The sequence below is a fragment of the Perna viridis genome, chromosome 6 (genome assembly GCF_037379345.1).
Source record: "Perna viridis isolate PV_CMFRI_1.1 ecotype Kerala chromosome 6, ASM3737934v1, whole genome shotgun sequence".
NCBI lineage: Eukaryota > Metazoa > Mollusca > Bivalvia > Mytilida > Mytilidae > Perna > Perna viridis.
The window spans coordinates 4,631,114-4,643,711 of NC_142450.1; the positions used below are offsets into that span (position 1 = coordinate 4,631,114).

General features: G+C 33.4%; 1 protein-coding gene across 4 annotated transcripts in view; it reads left to right on the forward strand.

Annotated features, from left to right (window-relative positions):
• The window catches only part of LOC148613295 (tubby-related protein 4-like), a 74,341-nt gene that overhangs the window by 16,669 nt on the left and 45,074 nt on the right, over positions 1 to 12,598 (forward strand). The window contains exons 1-2 of one of the 4 annotated variants that reach the window (XM_088586616.1): positions 12,023 to 12,039; positions 12,291 to 12,574. In XM_088586616.1, coding sequence (XP_088442742.1) covers positions 12,314 to 12,574 — 261 coding nt within the window. In that variant the 5' untranslated portion in view covers positions 12,023 to 12,039; positions 12,291 to 12,313. Of the gene's footprint in view, positions 1 to 12,022; positions 12,040 to 12,068; positions 12,204 to 12,257; positions 12,575 to 12,598 lie in introns of those variants that run through there. The other 3 variants (XM_088586615.1, XM_088586614.1, XM_088586617.1) reach the window with 3 other exon arrangements.

Genomic DNA, 12,598 nt, shown 5'->3' on the forward strand with positions numbered 1-12,598 from the left:
TTTCCTAGAGTGAAAATATAAATAACTGCGTATAACTTCAATATTTCCTACAAATTGCATTTGAGATGAAGTATGCATTTTCCCTCCTTATTTGGTTAAGGTGTCGCGTCTACGTATGAATACTTTATAAACAAAAGTTTTATTGTCGTTCCTATGCTGCACCGTGCAAATCGATATGTTCACCTATCATAGTTTTCATTTCTCAATTGGTCTACCTCGGATGTAATATTTTATAGGTGATTTATTAGGTGTTTTTAAAAAAGCAAGTGACGCCTACCCTATCAGTGCGCCTGGTGATGGCTCACAGTTTAGAGTGAAGTTCGGGTTCTTTAGTCACTTTTGTTTCAGTATACGTTTTGGTTATTCCATGTTCTTTGTTTTGTATGTGTCTATTTTTTGTTTAGTCTGTATCACTTAAAATGGTTTATTTTCTATAATTACTTTTATGATAATTCTCTTTGTCCCCTCTTTTAATATTTTTCTCTTTTACTCTTTAACAAGCACATAGTTTTTCATTATTTTGTTTTGTTTTGTCAACTCTTCGTTACTGCACGTCTCCAGTTCGCTCATTGCAATAAAGGCCTGCAGGTCTGTGGCATGCTTCTTTATATCTGTTATATTCCTCTGCAACCACTCTATTTAATTTTTTTTTTGTTCGGACAGCGAACTTAAAACCGAATCGATATTAGCACGTTCTCTTTTTTTCATTTTCACACAGATCTTGCATTATCTTCGCTTGTATTTTATCCAGATGTTCATTTATTTTCCTTCGGAGGGCGACATTATCTTTCTCAATTTGATTCTTTTGATTTTCGAGAGATTTGATATTTTTTTCTGTCGTCCTGGATCTTTACAATATTATCTGACGTTTCGCACAAGATCTGTTCGATTTCAAAAAAGGCGGTAGACTATTTAGCGTTGAACGTTTGTACACTCTTTGTGGTCATCCAATGTGCACGATCTGCAGCACGAGGACGAATGTTCACGACAATAAACCTGATACTTTTCATTATTCTTTGTACAGAAATTTCTGATTTTTAGGATTAAGTCTGGTAGGCTTCTATATTAGTCAACAGTTATAGTGTCGTGATGTTTAGACAATCTGGATGCAGCATGGTAGTTGCTGCAGACCTTACATATCGATTCGTCACATTTTAAACGCCAGACTCGGCTGGGTTCGTCTTTTGTTGACTTGTACAAGCATCACATACATGTGCAGAAGTTGCCATATCATCTGAAAGAATAGGTATAAAAATGACTATTTTAAATTGATACGTAAGCTTTAATGCATCAGAATTCCTATATTTAAACTACCGTATTATTGCAGCGAAGCACTAAGGGCATATTAGGTTAAGTTGTTATAAGTTTTTTCCCTCATAAAAATCCCATTTGAGCGCACACTATTTTACAAAGTACGCGTATTATGTCTATTTTTAGCACATATCATTGATGTTTCTTTATGTTTTTACATCCGTAAAACATGAATTTTTTTCCTATGATTTACGGGATGATACTTCGTTGTTAATGAAAGATGAAATTAGAAGTTGATTAAAAATGAATAAACTTATACAATAGTTTAATAAAAGTACAGTTCTAAGAGTTCTCAAGATAAAATAGAAATTTGTTCAGCAATACGGTCACCGTGGTTCCGAAAACACTTTTTCTTTTCTGGTTATTTAACTTCATTTTTAGCCTTTTAGATACAATAATCTTACAAGGCGTCGTTCGAAAACTTTGGTCCAATTAAAACTGCAAAAATTGTCAGTTTTCACCTTTCAAGGTTAATGATTTTAACGAGGTGTCGTCCAACAACTTTGACTCTTTCTTTCTTAGAGCTCTCCAAGCCGAAAGAGTGTCACATTTATTTTCCGACATCTCATACATTTTTATATACATGTACATGTACATGTATGTGTAGAAATTGTTGACTTGACTCATGTGGTCTGCACACTAGTAACAGTGGCCCATGCTTGACATTCATTCAATAAAGTCGATACCATTTTTAAAAAAGATACATTGTATCTTAAGGATGCTTTTGACCAAGTTCAGGAGTAATTCACTGAATGGCTTCAGTGAAAAGGATTTTCAATGAAAAGTTGACGACGATGACGTAGGCTAAGTGATGACAATAGCTCATATGGCCTTAGGCCGGGTAAGCTGAAAAACGAAAGAAAGAATATATAAAAACAATTTTTAAGCCACCATTTTTACTGAATGTAAAGGACTTTAAAATTAATTGTAGTTGAAGTTTCATTTCAGTAACATGTTGTCGCTTTATAAGTTCCCGTAGTAAAATCACAGAGAGAATGCCTCCGTTTGGTTAATGTTCGCTTATTGGTAGTTCGTTGACATTTAGTTGACTTTGATAAGATATCGGTGAGCCATGTAGTGTTAATGAGCAGTGCGTGTATGGTTAGGCAAATTTTTTTTTTTTTTAAAAACATAATTGCTGTACATTATTCTTCATATTCGGACAAGAGCCTCTTCGGGTGCACGAACAATTTACTCGATGTATTATTGCCTAAACTATTTCTATTTGACAAACAAATGCTTAACAATGACTAATTTATCGTTTTTTTTTTAGAATTTTAAATGTTTAAATACTATAAAAAGGTACTGCGTTCAACAAGTGATGGCCAATCTGTAACTCAACGTACCAACGCATTCCATGATTCTCTGGAAGAAATGATTTGTGAAAAGTATTTTTAATTGAAAATAGTTAGAAAAAAAGACTGCAAATAAGTTTTGTTAACACAGTTAAAAATACTCATAAAGCAGTATCAGTTCGTTGTAATGGTGTGTATTAATACCAGAAACAAAAGTGACTGTTATCCATATTGTTTCACATTTTTCAAGAGAAAAAAATATTTGTCTCCGTGTATTCTAGCCCAATCCCTTTAATTTCAGGGTCGGCCATGCACTTATAATGTTTTTATTTCAGCCATGGGTACATATTTACCCATACTGACTCAATTTCGGCACAAAAAAGAGGTACATGTATTTTGGTTCTAACAACAAATTCTGCTGTCTAGATGTAATCTTCATGCAGTTAAAATTCTTCCCAAAAATCGTCCTTGGTCGATTTGTTTGATAAACAGCTGAACTCCCTATGAAACAAGTTATTTTCTTTGTCTATATTTGGAGATATTGGCGTTATGTTGGCTTTCGTTTTTCTCCGTGAGTTGGGCTTATGTTGGACCTCTTTGCAGTTACAACATTGGCCCAACTTAAGCATGCTGTCTGGGTAATTTGTTATTGATAAACATGCAAAACAAAAATATATACCATTTCGCAAATTACAATGTAATTTATCATAAAATGTCAAAGTTGTTTATGCCCTCAAACCATGGATACTTCATACATCTGTGCTACATGTGTGCCGCCACTGACTCTGACAACCACATTAAAAACGAGATACTACTGTACATGACTTTACGTGACACGAACTCAACCATGCCTCCCCCCCCAAAAAAAAAAAAAAAAATAATAATTATAATAATTATGTTGTACGAGTCACTCAAAGTATTATGCAGACAGTGGTGTTAACCTAGAGTATAATAGCTATATGTAACATGCTATTTTTATGAGTTGTTATGATTCATAGACTGTCATATAAACTAGTAATCTTAGTACTGTACATGTACAATGTCTGCTATGCATCGAGATTGCACTATCTTATATGCTTATCGGTTTAGCTGTTTGTTGGTGAAGATTTTTGTTGAAAGCATCTTGTGATTTAAACAAAACTGAGAATATATACTTCTATGGAGCCTATGAAATGACCTAACTATATATGCATATAACCTTTAAATAAACGTCTAAATATGTTCAACTTTCATCTTCAGCATAAAATTCATAAAGTTTAAAATCAAAACAAAGATTCTGAAGCTGAATGACGCACGTGACTTTAAGTTTTGATGATTTTCAGATTTGTTGATATAAAGTTGAAATTGCACATAATTTTTATATACTATTTCATTACTTGATTCATGCAGTAACGTACGTGTAAGGGGGCGACCATTAGATTCTTAGGGGGTGGCAGATTTTGAAAAGAAACAACCTGTCTGTGATTATGTGGGAAATAAATAAATTGGTCTCATCATACCAGAAAGTATACATGGTTACATACTCCACAAATTTTATACAACACCCTAATACTCTCCAGTGGCAATACTGAATACATGTTTTTTGTACATTATGGACTTTACTGGGGTAATGTGTAGTTGAATATTGCAATTATTTATTTCATTGATACGTGTACATGTATATATACATTTTTGTAGATATGCGAATCTGTATCCTAAATAGTTCCTCGCAACATTTCCCACTAAATTTTGGGGGATATTTCAGGTCCAGGAATGTCATCTGTCGGATAAACATGTAGTGGAGACTATGCCTTGTATTATAGAGAATGGACTTCAATTAAGAATGTCTTTTAAAATAATAAACATATAAAGTAACATATGCTTTGATATAGAACCCAAACTGCACATTTTTTTTTGTAACTCGGCTACGCACATTTAAATTTTAATAGAAAAAAAATAGACTCTTATAAAAATAGACTCTTTTATAAGTATAGAAAATAAATAATCTAACCAATGTTAGGATGAACATAGGTAATCCAACTTGCATCAAGCTGTGAAAAAAAATTCTGTCCTGAAAAAAATTGCCAGGCCCAAGTTAGAATCTAATGGCCGTCCCCTTAACAAGCAATTAGAGTTTATCGGAGGTTGAGCACGCATCAGTACTTAACTAAGCAAAATACATGTATTTATTAGGAATACGTGTAGAAGTTAGAAACTTAGTACATTCTATCAGTGGGTCCCGAGATTTAAAAAAAAAGGAGCGGGAAAGGTTCCTTGCAATCATTTACTCGTATTCGCAAAACGTAGCTGTAAATGGGTTTCTAACCCAGGCCACCCAGCCCATGGATCCGCCGTTATGTTTTATATTGTACACGTGCAATGTGATACACGAAAAATAACGTACAAATCGTAACTCAACTTGCAAAACATTTCGTATATGTACATGTGACATGGGTGCACATGTACATGTACATGTTGTATGTATTGCAGTAATTGTTTTTTAAATGAAGCCTTGGACTAAAGGAATTCCTTGGTTTAGGAAGACGTTTGGATTATACAGATTTGAAACGTACTGAAAACAGAAATATACATGTAGGAAGTTCAGATGGAATCTGGTTTAGACAGGTTTTCAATTGATTCAGCGTAATCTAGGGAACCAAGACTCTAGCGGAAAGCAAAAGAATGGAAGAAAGACCCGACATGGAAAACACGCAAACACAACAAAGAACATAAAATAACGAAAATAATACATACACAGTAACAAAAGTAAATGACCAACTCGGACTCCTCTAAAAATGGGTTGCGTTAAGGCATTTGTTTTACTGTTATTTGACATCCATATGAGTGCAATAAGGTTGTGTGACAAGATCACGTCAGATAGGAGACAATTTATAGGTGCTGTTTTACTATTTTTGTTCTAATATGCAACTCAAAACTTTTCGTTTATGTAATTCTATGTAAACTGTCTGCAGTGATTCAGGCAGATGTCAAAGTAACGTAAAATGTACCTGCTGTAACTCATTGACAACATCTGCGATGACACTTTTCAGCTCTAATATTGATCATGTTCAACCAGTGCATTGAATATAACATTTTGTGTTTTGAAACTATCAATCCATCAACAGGAATATTTATTTTTATTTCTTAAATATTAAATGCAGTTAGACTCTACGGTATTACTCGTTTATAGTTTCAATTCCTTTTACCAAACGGAATTCAATATACCAAATTTGGTGTACATGTAATATACGGTGTTACTTGATAGAATTGCTGCTTTTACTGACCATTTTTTCATCCACTGCCTTTTCTTACAAAGGATTTTGTTTTGAATTTCCACGCATAAGACACTTAAAACATCGGTTAAAGAGAGAATCAACAAAGTATGTCGAAATTATCAAATAAGCCAAGTTTGGAGTATCCCCCCCCCCAAAAAAAAAAAGAAAATAAAAAAAATCACACATATATATAGAGGACGAGTTTTGATTAATGAGTTCTTACTATTGTTCTTGCATATACATTGTATGCTCCTTTAGTGGACTAGTATAAGAGTCATTGTCAAAGATCTTAATAGTATCATGATCCTTATTTTGACCATTACTGTGATCCTTGTTGGAAAACCCTTGATTCTCTGTATATATTCACTATAATTGTGTCGCATCACTTTATTACAGACACAATTTAAATAAATGGTTTAATGCGTGATAAGAATTGAGATTACTTCCACCAATAGGTATAGAACATCATGATTCCCCAAGAGATCCCACTGATTATTCGTTCTTAAGTTCAATATAGTAACAAATGGAAAAAGTATTTCTCTTGAATGAATCTGCAATGTCATGGGATTTTCAACTGCGGTTAACGGTCAGGTTATATCTTATCTTTACGCTAGATTGGTCTGTATAATTGACAAATGCCAGGAGAAAGCCATTCCTAACTAAAGGTTTATGTGCCATGCTATCCAGAGTACGGACATGTAATCCAGAGTACGGACATGTAATCCCTCATAATAGACTAGGAATTATAGGGACATACATGTACATGTATAAATAGAAACTTGTCCAAATCGAAATTTTATGCTTAAAAATGGATACGGTTTAGAGAGGTGTTCATTTCAATTCAAAATACATTTTAACTGATACAAAGGAACTTTAGAAAGGAGCAAAAGGCTAAAAGGTTTATGTGAAGGGTTACCGTCATTCAACCAAAGTCAAAACCGTAACATTGCGGAATTGTTATAGTTAAAACATTTTTTTTTATTTTTCCGGGTTCATTTTAGAAGAGTTTTACTCGTGTATAACAAGAGACCCAGTTAACACTCGTCATGCTAAACCGTTTAGAACTTCAGTATTAGAACCAGAATCTGATTAGATAGACCACATAGATACATACACTACTTCACAGTATTAAATTTTAGTTCTAAAAGATTGGAATCTTCATTTAAATTTCTTCTTTACCTTTGACCTTCGAATGATTGCAATCCGGAAAATCTTTCGCGTGCACTTGACCTTTTGAGTAAGCAGTATTTGATTAGATTGGACCTGTTTAAATTTACATCAGCATTTTCTATAGACATTTATTTTGCTCATCACAAAAAAAAAACTTCTCAATATTTAACGTTATTCTTAGATAGTCTTTAAATACATATTAAATGTAACAGATAAATGTCATACGATTCATTATAAGCACTTAAACTTTCATATACATATAGTTATGGTTACTTTCTAAGAAACATACACAGAAATTACATCGGAGACTAAGTTTAAAAAAGTACATTAATGAAATATAATTCTAGAAGACATGTTTATTTGGTAAACTACGTTGATTTGTATAACTCACTGTACATTGTAAATGTAGCTTTACATAAAAACATAGTATTGCAGTGTGTTTTGATTGCATACATATATCTGTTATCTTTTCATAGTTTATATGGTAGTTTTATGTGTTACACAAACGTACCGGTACAGTTGCGATCACTTCTAATCTCTCTTAAATTCTCTCAGGATTTCTGTTCTACGACAGCAGAAATCCTGACAGACCCTGACAGGGTCTGACAGGGGCTGTCCTGGGTCAGGACACATTTTATCATATTCCCTGACAGATTCTGACAGAAAATGTCCTGGGTCGTGACAAAGAAAATACGAAAAGCTGTTCTAAACTGTCATACCCCTGGACAGTTCCTGACACTAAATCATTCTATCCTATGTGACGTAATTTAACGTTGAGTTGCTCATTTACTTTTGTTACTTTGTATGTATGATTTTAGTTACTTTGTGTTCTTTGTTGTGTATGTCTCTTTTCCATGTCTGGTCTTTGTCCCTGGATTACATTATTTTGATTACCGCTATAACTTTGATTCCCTTGATTACTCTTAGAACAGGAAGTCCGCGATTAATAAATGAAGCTGTGTGACTAATGTAAATTAGCTAACCCGATTAGGAAACAAATCTTGATTTCAAAATTTACATTGAATTTCCAATAATATATAGAGATCTAGAGCTCGTCGCGATCATCATTCCACAATCATGTTCCAGTTTTCATCGATCACGGTCCAGTCACTCATCGTTCAAAAATTATCAATATTTACATGTATATTTATTTTTTTGCATTCTGTCATACACCTGTGATATCAATTAAATCAAATTATTTAATTATTAAATTAAAGGTCTATGTTTCTGTTCTAAGTGTAAAAGTCGTAACAGACAACTTCAGATGTTAGGTAATTCTCACGAAGTTCAAGATTGACAAAGTACTTTTTGAGTGAAAGCTACTTTTAATAACATAACGGTCACAAATCATTCTAAAAAATGGGTGACTGATACCTAAATATTTCGGTCATAATTCTTCAAAATGCCACTTTTAGCGACGAATATGAGTGATAACACTTCCAATTTTCCTACAAAGACTCATATATAGAAAATGTAGAAACTAAAAATGTTAGTTTCATATTAGTGACTGTGACACCATTATTTCAGTAAAAATTCTACAAAATGTATGAGTGCAGGCAGTTTTATTTTTTCATGAGTGTCTAAAACTATTGACTAAAATGCTAATTTTTTCAATATAACTATCATGTGGGTGACTGTGACTCATATATTTCTGTCAAAATTCTACCAATATGTCATATTCAAGCATATTTATGAGTGCCCTCAGTTTCTATGAGGGTCTAAAATTAATGACTAAAATGCTAAATTTTTCAATATAACTGTCATATAGTGGCTCTGACACAATACTTTGAGTCAAAATTCTTTAAAAATGTCATATTCTTGCAAAATGTATGAGTGTGAGCACTTTTTATTTCCATGAGGGTCTAAAAATAATGACTAAAATACTAAATTTTTCAGTATAGCTATTATTGGAGTCAAATTCTTTAAAAATGTCATTTTTTGCAAAAAATATGAGTGCGCAAACTTTTAATTTGCTTGAGGGTATGAAATTATTGACTAAAATGTTAATTATTTCAATATAACCAACATATAGTGGCTCTGACACATTAATTTGAGTCTGTTTTCTTTAAAAATATCATATTCTTAAAAAATGTATGAGTACCAGCACTTTTTATTTCCATGAGGGTCTAAAATTAATGAATAAAATGCTAATTTTTTCAATATAACTATTATGTGTGTGGCTGCAACACATTTGGTTGAGTCAAAATTCTTAAAAAATGTTATATTCTTGCAAAATGTAAGAGTGCGAGCACTTTTGATTTCTATGAGAGCCTAAAATTTTTGACTTAAATGCTATTTTTTTGCAATATAACTACCATGTGGATGACTGTGACTAATATATTTCGGTCGAAATTCTTCAAAATGTCCCATTCTTTCAAATTGTTTGAGTGTGAACACTTTAAAGTTCCATAAAGGTCTAAAATTTCTGTATGAAATGTTAAAAAATGTCAATATATATAGGAAATCTGTATCATACCGGTGTCCAGATCTGCAACCAAAAAGAATTCAGTCCAAATCCTATAAAGTCAGTGACGTAGCAAGTACGGCAGGCAATAACTTTTTGTTGGTACTGCATGGCATACATAAAAGTCGGGTAATATTGAAAAAAAAATCAAGTTTAAACATAGCAAAGCTTCGTTCCCGTGGTACGAATCGGGATACGGGTGCTACGCCTTTTTTTCGTAATCACGTACATGTACTCTATGTAATTTAGACAGAGAAGTATTCTCGAGCTAATGACTGTCAGAATCTGTTAGGAACTCTTCTAATCAACGTATCTGTTCTACTTAGAACAGTTCCTGACTTAGAACCCATGACAAATTATGACAGAGCTTGTCAGATGTCCTGGCAGAACAGTTTCTGACAGTTTAATTTAGAACTGCTCTATGACAGCGAATCCTGAAAGGATGGAAAAGAGGTTAGAAGTGATCGCATTTGTATACTTCTTCGGCTGATAATGTGATCGATATATGTATGTATCAATGGAAATCTGTTTTCGCATTTATTCGACATTGAAAACATGCATTTGGAGGATTGACACTTTAATGAGCAAATACTAGTCTAAAACCCCCTCTCAATCCTTTTTTCAAAATCCAGAGGTTGTGAGATGGGGTTTATACTCGGGGGTTCCAGAGGTGTTCCAGGGTATTACTTTCTCATTTTGTTCCAGACTGTGTGAAATTAATAAAAGTTTTCCTAAAAAGGGGAGGAGTGTTCTAATATCCGTAAACAACTACACTACACGTACAACTACATGTCAGATAACTTATGTAATATTCACTGTAACAGGTACAATGTATCTGAAACATCTATAACGTAATATATAATATGTCCACTTGAAAATGTAGGAAGCTTCCGCAAGTGGTGAACTAACAAGTATTTGTTTATTTTTCTGATTTTCACAAGTCTGAAAATTTTAATTAAAAACCGTCATATTCAGTAAATTGCATATAAACCGGAAACGTCTCTGAAGTAAATAATTTCCGAAATCCCTACACTTTTATTTCAGTTAATTTTAAACACCATTCGTAATCGAACACACACTTTTGTTCTACATTTTGAATGGGGTCAGTTAAACAGGTATCACTGTAAAAATGAACTGTGATTTCGGTTTTGGTTATCATGAGTAATACATTATATCCATGTCACTGATTAGGTGTAAAGAATTACGGATGTTCAGTTCAAGATCTACAATATCTAAAGAAGGATAAACGCCGTTCTCTTTATTCAAACTGAACAATAATTATCGCGGAACAATTATCAATAATGTATTCGATCTGATTACACAGCGTTGTGTTTAATCTGGGTAGAAGTTTCTTTTACGGAAGTGTACGGCAAACTTACAAATCGATGGTGAATATGGACCAATCAAAACATATCAAATTGACATTGATATCAAAAACCGTGAATTTTTGCAAAAGCCGCAGATAGAGTGACTACAAGTATATAATTTTCATTTTTATGAACTAGCTTATGTGTATGCGTACCTTGTTTTTGATGATATTTTATCGTAAAAGTAAGAAATAAAACACAATTTTACATGTAGACTAAGACAATACAATATAATTACAGTATTCTTCACCAATTATACACATACCTACCAACGGATACACAGGCGACACCCCTTCAAGATACCTACATGTAATTTACACAGACAACGAAGACAGTATTTGGTGACTGATACGTAATTGTTGTTAACCATTGTAATATTCCAACAATGGATTATATATTTGCCCATCACGGTTTAAAGTCAGTTTTGTTTTGTATCCACTCCGCATTGTCAACTTTCCTTTGTGGCAACATCCCATCAGGGTCTGTATTTGAAGTTTTATATCACAGCTCGTACCCTATGCAAAAGCTTGCCTACCCTTCGCTGACTTTTTTTTAATGTGCTAGACTTCTTACAATTCGGCTATTGGAACACGATTATATTGCTACATAATTAAGTATAATCAGCTACATAATTTTATGGTCGTCATCATGAACTTGTGGATCGTTACGTTACAGTTTTTATTCTCTTTTGTCTTCCGCTCCAGGTGCACCTGGTCTATGCTGCCAGCTCTAGTGGAGTCCGTCATTTCATAGTTTTCCTGGTTCTTTGTCGTGTGTGTGTCTTTTCCCTGTCTAGTCTTTATTACCGCTTGAATCTCGGTTCCCGTAAATACTTTCTACACATGTATAAAATCGTTAACATGCACATCACAAGTAACAATTTTAATCAAACCTATTTGACGACATATTTTTGCTTTTAAAAGGGGTATTTCGAAATAGTAATGATATTTACAAATCTGCAGAAAATAGCTACATGTGTAATTTGCCATAAAGCAAATCAGAACAATAACTTAATCATTAGTAATAGGCTCTTAACATCTCTAAAAAAAGTCTAAGGGAAATCCCTGGTCGAAAAATAAATTGTCAAGAAAAATACGACGAGACCAGAACAGTTTCCCTATTATAGGCATTATCTGTGAATCTTCCTTTTTCTAAGAACCATAAAAAGTGTATCTGCTGTAAAGCACTGCTCACATCCTTTCTAATTAACTTTGTGGGAAAATATTATGACTATCAATAATTAATACTAGTTTTATTATCCGTATTATAGTTCCAAATACGGCGTGAATAGCTGAAAATGTGTGAAGAAACAGCGGTTGTTTTTCTGTCAATAATTATTTGGGTATGCTAGTAACAAAGAAATCAATATTTAACACATTATACTTGTTGCGTTCCACCATAACGAGTCATCATTTCTTTGCTATTTCAGGGAAAATGTAATGTTGGATAAAAATGCATGTGCATTTTGAACAGAATAACACGACACGATCGGAATGTACCATCCATTCGTTGTCATGGATGGGAAAGGTACCAGATACACTTCCAGAGGACGAAGGAGGGTGGAAGTTAAACAGGAACCAGTATTACATGGAGGGATGGCTGGCAGGGGGTAATGCAAAGGGTGTAGTTGGAGTTACTTTCACAACTAGTCATTGTCGGAAATACGATCCCCCTCAGAGGTCAAACTTTAACCTGAGAGGTCACAGAAGTGAGGTAAGAACATTTCTTCTGTTGTAC